At 35.2% G+C, this 13,395-nt stretch overlaps 1 protein-coding gene across 1 annotated transcript; it reads left to right on the plus strand.

Annotated features, from left to right (window-relative positions):
• Positions 1-6,457: 6,457 nt before the first annotated feature.
• Positions 6,458-8,632, plus strand: LOC148874884 (heavy metal-associated isoprenylated plant protein 16-like). Its single transcript, XM_088947316.1, has 3 exons — positions 6,458-6,837; positions 6,929-7,007; positions 7,996-8,632. Exons 1-3 carry the CDS (start codon positions 6,829-6,831, stop codon positions 8,244-8,246), a joined length of 339 nt encoding a protein of 112 aa, XP_088803442.1. The 5' UTR covers positions 6,458-6,828; the 3' UTR covers positions 8,247-8,632.
• The last annotated feature ends 4,763 nt before the right edge of the window (positions 8,633-13,395 follow it).

Here is a 13,395-nt window from a genome sequence, read left to right on the forward strand (position 1 = left end):
CACACTGAGAAATCTGTACAGTATTTCGATTCTCTCTTTTTCTCTCTCTTCAATACGCCGCACGCAAAAAAGATCTAACCCTAGTTTTTGTTTTTCTTTTTTTAAAAAACAAAAAAACAGTTGACCGAAGAAGAGTGGGCTATAATATGGGTCAATATCCCATAATGGGCTGGGCCCAACAAAAATTCCACCGTCCCGGTCCCAAAACCAGACCCTATATGGCTATAGGGTCTACTATAATTTCAAACTCAGATCCTACTCTTAATCGGAATAATAAACTGGTCTGACCCAATATGACAAGATTATAAAGAACAGAAGTTCTAAACTATATTTAAATTTTCAACATAAAATGATTTGATTAAAAATCTATGATGCTAAAGAAAGACATGGTATCATCCAGCTAACGTACCAATTGAGCTACTATAAAGTTATTGATTTATTTTCGCTTCAGAATTGATTCAAAATAGCCCAAACCAGTCTCAACCTAATAATGATCAGAAAACAAATCCTGAAACTGGAACTGGCCGAACCGATAGAACCAACCGATTGACAGCCCAGACTCAGAAGTCAAGCGCTAGGATTGCGTACCACTCAACACGCAACCGTATCTTCGGGGTGTAAGGTCGCAAGATTTGGCGCACTAAAGTAAATAGTTCGACCATGACACTCTGACAATGACTGTTCAGCCCACCTCTTTACAGAGGGGATGAATCCTGACTATGAATTGAACATAAATTCATTGATAAGATGCGGTTTATAGGGGAAGGGGTTTGTAATTTCAGAATTCTGCGTAGGTTGTAGTGTATTTCTCCAAATAAATTATAATCAATCAAGGGCTTATCAATCAAGCGGTATTCATCATAATTTATGGGTTTTAAAGCTATTCCTATATCATATCTTCTACCATCATACATTGACCCTAAATAAATTATCATATATTTTTAACTAATATAAGAGCATGTGTTATAACTCAAGGCAAGTATTTGTTTTGTATAGTATAAATTATATTATAAATTAAATATTTTCTATATAAATTACGGAAATTAAATTAAACATGTTTTTTATGATGTAAATTCATACAACATATAAGATTAATATTTATGAAGGGTAGCTGACTAATTATTTTAATATTTAAATTCAACTAATGAGATGGGAAATAAAAAGGTCAAAATTTAATTGTCTTATCATTTTCTTAAACTTTTACCATTTTATCTTTATTTGCATAGGCACATACTCTTGCACTAGTGATTTATAAATGCCCCATTTGGTGCATCTTTTCGCTTGGTTTGTTAGTTATATATAAGTCCGGTAAATCACGATTCAGTCTTTTTCCATTTGATTTGCGGTAGATCTATCCATCAAAAGCTGATACGTCGAAAAGACGTGAGAATTCCAAAATGGGCAATTTTTGGGAATCTCCAAATGAAACTTTTGCATTTTTTCTATTTATCCTTGTGCGAAAAGACACATCTTAATCAAATGGTCTTTAAGCTGCTAAAATCTTAATGCATCTTTTGACTATTAGAGCTATTAGAAGATCTTTCCAAAAGTATTTATCAAATGAACTCAAAATAAAATTGGCTATGAAAGTAGAAGCTATTGCTATTGTGGCTCGTGGGTACATTCTAGAATTAGACAATCAAATTCGTTATTGACTTTTGGAAGAAATAAAAAAAAGAGAGAGAGAGAGAGAGAGAGAGATAGATTCTCCCGGCCTTATCCAAAGATAGAAGGTACAAAAGATTCAGGGTAAATTTAAAAAAAAAAATGTTAAAGGGTGAAGAGAAGTATGAGATAATGACCCTTTTTGACCATCCTAATCAGTGGTTAAACTGGTAAAATCACAACTTAATGAGCTTTTTGAATTTTCATCATATGAAATCCTTGACAATATTGATTTTGGAGTCATGGGGTTTGTGGTCATCAAACCATAAACTATAAACTAAATGTCAAGAAAGTTGTTTTCTGATATTTTATGTGAAACCATAAACTAAACTATGCTGATAAATGTCAAAAAAGTTGTTTTATGCGAGTTGTTTGGGATTGGAGACCAGACAAACACAAAATGGGGCCATGAGTCCAATACTTTCTAATTATACAGATTTTCTTTCTTTCTTCATCTTTTAATGGATAAAGGCGACTGAATAAACAGATTTGATTCCTTTTTCTTTCATCAGATACCACCAAAGTTTGGTTGTAAGACTACTTTGTTCAGTCACCAAACCTGGATGGCAACAGTTTGCAAGCATATCCTAAAGAATTAAATAAATTTGTTTCCTTAAAAAAATACAGAGATTTTGTTTCTTTCTGCGCAAGGCGTATGGATAAAAAGTTAACTTTTTTGTAAGGAAAAGTGGTTATTGGACATAAAATACTTCCACTTTCAACAAAACGATCTCGTGTTTAATTGAAGTTTGAACATCCAAGGCCAAGAATATTCTCAATTCATAGGTCGGTTGTAGATAAATAGATGAATGAACGAAGCATCACTGGTTAACCCCTAATGGCTTATTGATTCATTGTTTTGTCACAACAAGGGAGTTTAATTTATTATCTAATCATCGTCTTAGTCACATGGTTAGAATTTTTCTTGATTCTATTTGTATCATGGCCAGGAAATGGAAAATGCTTGGCTCCTACCATACCACGTTGGAGGACATCTGGACATGCATCATTCCATAGCCATTTTACAAATTGATTTAGGGTTTAGGGTTTAATATCAAGGATTTAGAGTTTGGAATTTTGATTTTATGTTTTAGGATTTAAGATTTAAGATTAGAGTTTAGGATTTAAGGGTTTGGAGTAATGTTTTCAACCCACTGTTGATCCGGCTGGTTGAACTGATCAAACTGTCACTCGATCATGATTTCGGGCTCAGTTTTAGTAAAGCATGGAATTTTGTCAAAAATTGTTGATGAGGTAAAAAACCGTCTGCCTTGAACGGTTGGACTGTTGACCCGTTCGACCCGGTGAGTAGGTCACAGGTTATATATTAAACATGTATGCAACTTTTGGAGATACATGCATCACCCCGTTATTTTTGTGAAAAAAGCCCCTTTTTTGGCCTCGTATTGTAATTTTTAATTTTTTTATGAATAAAATTTTAAAATCTGAATTAAAAATATAAACTAAACATAAAATAATGCATATATTACACATAGATTATAATTATATATTATTTATTGATAAAATATGTGTTTATACTTTATGCCATTGTTTTGAAAACCGGACCAGACCAGACGATCAGACCGTTTGACTCAGGAGGTGGTAGGATGCATGTCCTCCAATGCGATAGGAGCCCAGGTGTTGTCCCAAAAAAACAACTCCTTTTTGCAACCCTTGACTTCTTGATTCTTTCTTCACATCCATCTCTACACTCTCAAAGATTTGGTGAGTAGGGGTGATCATCAAAAACCAATTATTTTGGTTAGCCAAACTAGTCAGTTTGGTTTTGATTTGGTATTTTTAAAAAATTGAAGGTGTTGATTCGATTTTGATTAACCAATACAAAAAAAACAATGGTTAACCAAACCAACTAGTATATGTATATTTATTAGATATTATATATAATATATATGTATGCATATTATATATGTTTTTGATATATATTTTATATTATCTATATATTGTAAATGAAAATATATGCATTATATATATTTATAATATATAATATATTATTTATTATTTATAATATAATATATTATATGTATTTCTGGTATTTTTATTATATATTTATATATTTATTTATAATATATATTATATATATAAAAAAAACCTAGACCGAAATAGTAAAAAACCAAATAGATTAACTGGTTAATTGGCCGGTTGACATCAGTTCGATTTTGGTTCACAGTTTTCCAAAATTGATGATGCTGGATTGGTTTGGAAAATAGGCCACCAAACCGTGAGCAGCCTTGAATGGTGAGTGTTAATTTGAAAGTACATTAAGTAGTTGTGCAATAGCACTTCACAAGCAAACAACATTCAATTAGAAGACTTAGGCCCTATTTGATTTCACTTTTAAAAAGTACTTATTTTAAGTGTTGGGACCACACATTAAGTGATAAAGAAGTACTTATATGTGTTCGGTAAAAAAAAGTCACCAAGAAGTACATTTTTTGGAAAGAAGTATTTATAGAAAAAGTGACCCAAGTGTGCCTCTTTTTCAGCACTTCTTGGAGAAGTGCTTTTTCAAAACGAATGGAATGATTCAGTCCCTAAATAATTTATTTAATACCAGTTTTGCTCTTCTCTCTGTTCGCAGATCTGTGATTGGACAAGTTTACTAACGACACCCGACCATCCAGCCGCCGGGGAACAAAGGTGAGTTCTCCCAAACTCCTCCCCTCCATGTTTGATGTTATTTTCTTTTCTTTTTTTGGGTGAATATTTGTCTGGATTCATTTCTTTTTCAGATTTTTCAAGTGTTTAAAAAACATAATAAGTGATTTGGCAAGTAGGTTAACAAACAACCTTAAGTGGATGTTAAAATAAGCACTTCTAAAATGTATTTGTGCAATAAGTACTTCTTTTAACAGCCACTTAATCACCAAACATAACCTTAATTGAATATGGTAATACTACTTTTTTAATTGAACAACAGGATCCTCCAAAAAGAGGAATAAAGAGAGTAAATTTAATTATTTATTTACTAGAGAGGTTTAGCGGTTTCTTTTTTTTTTTTTTTTCCTTTGTTATGCCTTAATTAGATATAAATCTTGCCTACTATGAAAAATTCAGAAATTCATCTTATTTTGTGTTCTACCACAACCCAGTAATTGGGATGGTCAATCAATATCACAAAATATGAGACTTAGGCTCAGTTTGGAAAGAGTACAAATGCAAATATGTAGAGTGCAAAATCTTGCATTTTGTATTATTTTGTATGTATTTGCACTTTATATATTTGTATTTGTACTCCTTTCGATCTAAGCCTTAAGATCAAACCCACGAAACTGCAAATATGAAATACTGTATATATGGCCTGATACATAGGAGACAGAACATCCTTTTGACCTATCTTTGATTTGAAAGAAAGGTAGGAAAAGAAAGGAAAAGGTATGGGACACCAAATACTATACAAGGTTTGTAGAGGTTTTTCTACCTTTTCCTTCCAACCAAAGTTAGAGATTCATGAAGTACTTTTCTGTTTTCGATGTAGTTCGTTGGAAGTTTATTGGTAGATTCCAGGCTCAAAGTATCAATGCATGGAAGGGGTGTATTGGTACTTTGAACATAATGCTCACTATTTTTTTTTTTCAAAATTTGGAAGAGCGGTGGAAATGATATTATTTTAATAGAAGTTGTCCATGTAGTCATTTATGTATTTAACATAACCAAACAACCCCTAAAATGGCCAGTCAACTTTATTAAATATTTTTGTAACAAAACTATCCCTTAAATGACCGGTCAACCTTATTAAATACTTCAGGCTTAAAATTTGCAAGACTAGTATGGTGCCCAGGTCAGGGGTAATTTTGTCATAAAAATATTTAATAAGATTGACCATCCATTCAGTGGTAATTTTATCATATAAAATGCTTAAATACTTATATAGATAACTTTTATTAATGGCCAATTGGTCACTAGTAGTAGAAAATCTTAATTGAAAGTGAGTTTTGAAAAATGAAAACTCAACGACAGAGGGCCGTTTGGCTGTTGCTAAGTTATAGTGAATTTAAGAAAAATGTAAAGAAGCCATGGTGCATGAGTTTACATAATATCCCAAGATGAATTTCAGGTTTTTTTCATCGGTACTGAAGAAAACTGCTAAACCTCTCTAGCAAATAAATAATTAAAATTTCTCTTTCTTCCGCTTTTGAGGAGGATGATGTTTGTTGTTCTATTAAAAAGAATATGCTATTAAGCAATTACTTGGTGCACTTTCAAATTAACACCTCCCACCTGTGTATTGGAACATCTCCCCATGATAAGTAGAGATGCTCCCAACGCATGGTGAGATGTGCATGTGGGTCCCTAAGAGATTGAAGATGGATGTGAAGAAGGAATCAAAGAAGTCAAGGGTTGCAAAGTGAAAGAGGAGTTGTTTTCCTGGGCAATACCTTGGCCCCATGCATCCTATCACCTCCTTATTTTTAGATTTAAATTTTAAAGTTTTAAATCGATCTACTAGTAAAAAATGACCCGGACCCGGAATTATTCTGGCCATCAGTTTTTGAGTCGACCCATTTTAAGAATAAAATAAAAAATATAAAAAATAATTAAAATAAATAACGGGTAAAATTTGTTGAACAAATCATTAACCAATCCAACAGTTTTTTTCTACTAAAGACCGGATTTAGAATAAAATGAAACCAATTGCCTGGACGGTACCTAGTCCGAACAGTATGACCATCTTCAAACTTCAATCAAACACGAGATCATTTTGTTGAAAGTGGAAATTATTTTATGTCCAATAGCTAGGTGTGAAAGAGAGACTACGAGATGGGGTTCCTCTTCTCTTCCGCGTTTAGGATTAAACGACTCCAGCTTTTTAACTTTAAGCAAGCATAGACCGAGACCAAGTCTCCGATGAGGCAATGGCTATCACTCTGTAAGTCTCAATCCCCCAATTCAATGAGTTAGGCTCCCACAACTTTGTCTTCTTGTTGACGTTTATGCATCGCAACTGCATCGAAGAAGACCCTGTCATATCACTAGTCGGTCTCTGGTTTTGTTTATTTAATTTTTTTTCGGGGTCTTTCTGAGCAATTCTTCGCCGATAAGGCATATAAATACAGCCATGGGGGAGGATATATATATTCTACGCACAGAACTCGTTAGAACTCAGAAACCTTTGCACCCAGATCGCAGAAAGGCCGATTCAGGATGGCAAAAGTATGATTTCTACAGTAGAAGATTTGGGTTGTCAAAATTAGCTTCGAATTATACTTGTCTGACTCTTCTGACTCTGTTATTTGCTGTGCAGCAAAAGGTAGTAGTGAAGGTCTCCCTCCAGAGCGCCAAGGATCGGAGCAAAGCCATGCGGACTGCAGTGGGTGTATCAGGTAACCAACCCTCTTACATTTTCTTGTTTTCGAACTGTGAGAATTGAGTATTCATCAACTGAGGCTGAAATAGTAGTCCATGATTTCGAAGTTTGGGATATATTGTCATGTGGAGCTCATCAAGTTAGGAGCTCCTCCGGTACCTAGAAAAATTGAAAACTGAATCAATTCCGGTGGTTCAGAACTACTTTGAACTGCCTACGTACCCAAAACAACTACTTAGAGCGTTTAATTGAGTAATCCACGTCTGTGCTCTGTTTTTAGTGAGCAGGGGATGAAGGTCAGAGCCGGTGGACGTGAGGTCCACTGAGCTTTTCACGGAGACCGGATTTGATCCCGCGCCTCCGTAGACGGGGGACGCCGATTCTGCCTACAGGGTCATCCCCCCCAGTCATACTAATATAGTTAAAAAAATGTAAAGAAAAAGTAGGTTAGAATAATTATTATTATAGTTTTGACGTTGAACAGTAATTTTCAAGAAATGGATTTTGCAATATAAAATTACAAATGATCAGAAGAAACTTGAAAGAGAGAGAGAGAGAGATCTTAATTAAAATAAGTGAAGAAAACAACTGAGAGGACTGAGGAGCCCAATCTTCAAACTCAGCTGGACTGATCCATTAATTCAACCATTTGGAATGGGTCGACTCCTTCAATGGAGATTAATTAAGCTGATAGGCAGGGAGTTCGGTTAACTGAAAATCTTCCGGGAAAGCAGCAGCATCATGAAGCACCATGAAAGAAATCAACTTTCCCATGAAGCACCATCATACGTAGCTTCTCAGAAGCAGCTCAATCACGGCAGAAGCCCTCCCGAACGGCCTCTAAATTATAATAATTAATTAAATAGCCTCAGCCTTGAGAAGTTGACCTTAGTTGGACCCATCAGAGAGATTGTTATAGGCTTATAGCCCACTGAAATTTGGGGTATATTCTATTATTTTTTTGTCAGTTTTTAAAATAACTAATTGGGACCCATGCGATGCAGGCGTTGAATCGGCAGCTTTACAAGGTGACGACAAGAATCAGATTGCGGTGATCGGGGAGGGGATCGATTCGATTGAATTGACAACGTCGCTAAGGAAGAAATTTGGTTATGCGGATCTGTTAACCGTTGGACCTGATGAGAAGAAGGAAGAGAAAAAGGATACACCGGTGCCGGTGGTATGTCCGCCTGTCTGGCCGCCGGTTTTCACTCCAATCTACCAAGAACCTGATCCCAATTGCTGCATCATGTGATTTGAGACACCAGAGACGACAGACGATGGTGGGTCAGGTGTGCCATTGCGAATGAAATTCCATAGGGATCAAGTGAGAGGCTTGATGATCCTGCGTATTCACTGTTCAACAGATTCATATGACTACGCTACGCTCTTACACTAGTGATGTATAAAAGCAGTTATATATTTTAATTAATTTGTTCCAAGAGTTTTTACAAACTATGTCAACTGATTTAGTTGATAAGGTCTCTATCTGGTTGTGGTAGGGACTTGAGCTCAAATTCTACTGATGTATGAATTTCGGGGGATTGACTAGCCGCCTTTGTATTAAATGATAAAAAAAAAAGTCCACACACTATTTTTCTCAAAATAAAAGTTAAAGCCACGGTGTACTTGTTGTATTAATCTTTATTTTCTCATTTATTTGGTTGCACTCCCCTGTGCCTTGCTTAGGCTAAAACATGATATCACAGCCTTTCGATGAATTATATGACCGGACTCTAATATCACTTTATTCAATTGAAGGTGGGGCCTCACCAATACATTGAGGGTTGTGATTCATGGCTTTAGTATGGTAGAATTAGTTAATAGGGGTATTATTGTCTTTTTCAGATTATTTTTCTCTAATTTAATTAAGGGTATTGTAGTCATTTCAGCTTTAGAAGAATGTTAAAACAACCAGGGTCGACACTAAGGAGGTGTGGATTAGATTTTTCCTTGCTAGTCTTCCCTCTTTCTTTCTCTTTTTCTTCTCATTCCCTTCTCTTTCTCTTCTTATCTTTTTCTCTTTCTTTCTTCTATCATTTTCTTTACCTTTTCTTTTCTTTATTAAAATTGGAACGCGGTATCAGAGCCTTGAGGTTGATTGTAGTGTTCACGGCACCATTCTTGGAAAAAAGGATTTAATGCCTCAAGTTGCTGTGTTTTGTTTGTTGGTGGTGTTTTCCTAAAAGCCCTCTGTTCGGCAGTTCAAAGAGGGCAGCCTTGTGATGTCTCAAGTTGTGAGGTAGGTACTCCTCAATGTGTGGTGATTTTGTAGTGATTTATAGTGTGTTGACACTTTGTGGTAAGTGTGCAATCTTTCCCAAGTGTTTCTAAAGTAGAGTGTTGATGATTTTTTGTGTTTTTCGTAAAAAAAAAAAATGTGTGTTATAGTAGTTGTGTACCAATTGTTTGACAGTTTGCCTAGGCAACAAATCAATGATCTCTTCTCACTCATGGCTCCATCAAATAGTAATACTAAACTTATATTAGTTGTGCAATCAAATTTCATGACTTTCAATTAACTATAGTAAAACTCAATGGTATTAATTATATCCCATGGACCAAGTCAATTGTGGTATCTCTCATTACAAGAGGCAAGTTGAAGTACATTAAGGAGGGTTTATTGAAAAGTGAATCAGAAGGGTACAATGAATGGGTACAAGAGAATGCCCAAATTAGGACATCCCTTTGGAATAGTATGGAGAATCACATTAGTGTGAACCTTATGTTTGTAGGCACGACCAAAGAGATTTGGGACCATGTCAAACAAATGTCATAAAATTCATCAGTTATACCAAGACTATTTTTCTCCCTATCCATTGATTTGAAGACTCAACAAGAACAAAGAGAACATTTGGATGTGGCAAGATTTTTATCTGGGTTGAGGTTTGAATTTGAACCAATGGAGGCCCAAATCTTAGGGAGTAGTAATCTTCCATCATTCTCCAATCGTTTTCTCACGCACAAGGAGAGCCTCAAATCCACATAGTGATCATCTCCCACCTTCAGAGAGATCAGCCATGGTGGTTTCCAGAAGAGATTTTCCTAGTAGAAATATACATGGTAGGGGTGGAGGTAACTTAAGGGGTTTTGGCCATGGGCTCAGATGTGCATGAAGAGGTGGTAGAGAGGTTGGTGGTGCAAGGGGTGGTGGTGGTCGTAGTAGTAGTGGTCATGGTTTTACTCGTAAGTGTTCACATTGTGGACAAGGTCACATAGTCAACTTTTGTTATGACTTTTATGGCCATCCATATTCCTGGGCTAACTAATCAATGGTGGAACCTGACTTTTGGAGTCTTAGTGTGACTAAAAATGTTCCTGCATCCAGTGTTGGTAAGGATGAAAACACAATCTCTATCTCACGTGAGGAGTATGAAAAGATTCGCCAGTCTGCCTCTTCTAGCTCTGCCACTACTACACTTATGAAGTCATGTACTGCTTGCCTTATTTCTAATTCTTCACCTTCACCCTAGGTAATTGATTTTGGAGCCTCAAACCACATGATCGGCTCCTTATATATGTTTGTATCCTTGTCACCACCTTCTACCCCTCAAACCGTTACCTTAGCTGATGGTTCTTCTTTTGCTATTACTGGTACCAATAATGTGTCTCTTGGTTCTGATTATAGTTTATGCTTTGTTTTTTATGTTCCTAAATTTTTTTATTCTTTTGTCTGTAAATAAGCTTACTCAAACCCTTCATTGTTTAGTAACATTTTATCCTTCATACTGTGTCTTTTAGGATCTCAAGAAGGGGAAGACAATTGGTGGCAGTTGTGAAGTTGGAGGACTATACTACTTGGATGACTATAATCCTTAGAAGGCTCTTCATTCCTCTTATACAACACATCAATGACATTGTCGTCTTGGTCATCTTTCTCTACATGTTTTGAAAAAGCAATTCCCAACTTTGGAGTCTATAACTTAGCTAGGTTTGGGTTATATCAGCTAAGTAAACATCATAAAGTGTCTTTTGTTCCTAGAGATGATAAAAGAGACTTGAGTTCTTTTGCTTTAGTCCACTCAGACGTTTGGGGTCTTAGTCGTGTGTCATCTTATAATGGACTCAGATATTTTCTAACACTAGTAAAAGTGTATGCGCATTGCACATGGCAATATCAAATGATGATGATGATGATAATAGTCCGCAACCAAATGACTTTACTGGTTAAACCATTAATCTATTTAACCAGGAAAATGGAGTATGATTAAGACATTAATTCATTTTTTTTCTTTGTATTTTAGTCATTTCTATCTTTACTAACACTAATTCTTATTTTTCAAACATATTTTGTTTAATATGAAGAATATATAATATTAATGGATTTTCAAAATTTTCTATAAAATTTATAAAAAATTCTATATTTTATTTTTTATTATTTAATTTTTGAGATAATAAAAATTACTTATTTACCAAGAGGAAATGCAATTCCAATATATTGTTTGAATATTGGTTTTCAATATTGTTTTCAAACCAATTATTTCTATATATATATATATAATTTATATAATAAATATGTTATTTATTATTTATTTATAATGAATTTTTCTTTGATTCAATTATTATATTTTCTTTTCCTTTTAATAATTTATTATTTTTTTAAACTAAATCAAGTCGTATCAGATTCTGATATCCAACAAATTGATTGGATTCAGATTTGAATCAATATTTATGAGATTTGATTAGATCTTCGAATTGAATCAAATTCAAATATACCTTGATTCAAATCCGATTCGATTTATTTGCATCCCTACCAAACCACTTGCCTATAATGACCTAACTAATTAAATCATTAAACCATTTGACATGGTTAGTGGGGTCATGTGTTAGACATTAATGCTCTTTATTTTTTATCCTAATTTTTATCCCATTTCTATCATTAATGAAAATAATTCTCATTAATCACACTTTTTTTATATGATGAATATATAATATTATTGAGTGTACCCAAAATTATCTACAAATTTCCATATTTTCTAGAACTTTATGTATTTTATTATTTAATAATAACATCATGTGTTCATCCATTTGATATGGATAGTTGAACCACTAACCCACATTGGTCAATTTCTTTTTTGATTGATTCTATATCATGTATTATATTCTCATCATCAATAAAAGAAATTCTTATTTCTGCATTTATTTTTGCATGTGACAGTACCAAATGAGGATGATGATAATAATCAGTAACCATCAAATTGGGCTATGATTAAGACATTGGTTTCTAATATTGTGGTCAAATCAATTATTTATATATATAGTATCTGATGCTGCTCAATTCGAGGTGGTGCATGAACTGAGGAGAGCAACCTGATAGTCCTTGCCAACAGGGCGATGTTGAATTACAAGGACGAGGCTGCGCTTCAAGACCTATTATCAAGAAAGGAGAAGTCAGAGGCCTGAGGAGTTATCTCTGTGTAGGTACTTCGACGCTCAAGTTAGTAGGAGGTCATGGATGGTCGAGCTGAGCAATAAGGATGCTGGTTTGGGTAGAATAGCAATATGGGTGTCAGAAGTTGGAATCCCTTACCTTGAGCATGTAATACCTTTCTATAGCTGAAGATCAGTCTCCTGGTCAAATGAGATTCCCCATCGAGGTATTCAAAATAGAGTCCTAATCCCTGGCAGAGTTGTCCTCCTTATTCTTCCTTATCCATAGTTATGCTTATATGCGTGACATGTAGCTGACATGGTTTAGAGGATGAGATGGGGTGCCATAGTAATAGCATAGCCCGGCCTTCACTATGGAATGAATGAATGATGCGGAGTTGGCCAAACTATGCCAACATGGCTGGACTGACTGGGTGACCACGTGTCTATTTGGACCAACTCAGCCATTACCTGAACACCACTCCCCAGTTCTAAAGTCAAGGCATGCAGCGTTCGACCGAGGTGTGGTTGTTAGACAGTTTTGTATGCCCTTAGCTTCAATCAGAATGATGTACTTTATGAGTTTATTGTAAATGAATAAAAGTGCATATTTGATTCATGTTCCCTTGGTATGTTTCTGTGTAATACCCTTAAATTGGACACTTAATGAGACTCGTGTTAGTTTAGAATGTTCACAGCTAGTGGGTCGGTCTGGGGAGACCTATCCTGACAAGGCTGACACTGTGGTGCCACCAAGTCAGTTGGGGTGGCCTGTCTCAGCTGCCAGGGTGAGACCCTAGGCACATACAGTGTAGGATTAATTGAATTTATGAACTGAACCAGATTTCCAGTATTGCCCTGGACCTTGGAGATTGATGGGAAAAAACTAGAAAGTTACACCCAACTCCTAGACTCGATTATGATACTGCACTAGGTGTCGGATTGGGTTGTCTTTGATATACCAATCAGTGAGATCCTTAGAGGGGGTCAAAACCTGGGTATGTTGGGACAGTCTGAGAATTCATCTAAGTGGA

The sequence above is a fragment of the Nelumbo lutea genome, chromosome 1 (genome assembly GCF_056320005.1).
Source record: "Nelumbo lutea isolate HS-2025 chromosome 1, American lotus-T2T, whole genome shotgun sequence".
Lineage (NCBI taxonomy): Eukaryota > Viridiplantae > Streptophyta > Magnoliopsida > Proteales > Nelumbonaceae > Nelumbo > Nelumbo lutea.

What these genes read in the sequence shown, in the direction of transcription:
- LOC148874884 (XM_088947316.1), top strand. An exon ending in GACTGCAGTGGGTGTATCAG is followed by an intron (nt 7,008 to 7,995) that starts GTAACCAACCCT and finishes CATGCGATGCAG; the next exon opens with GCGTTGAATCGGCAGCTTTA.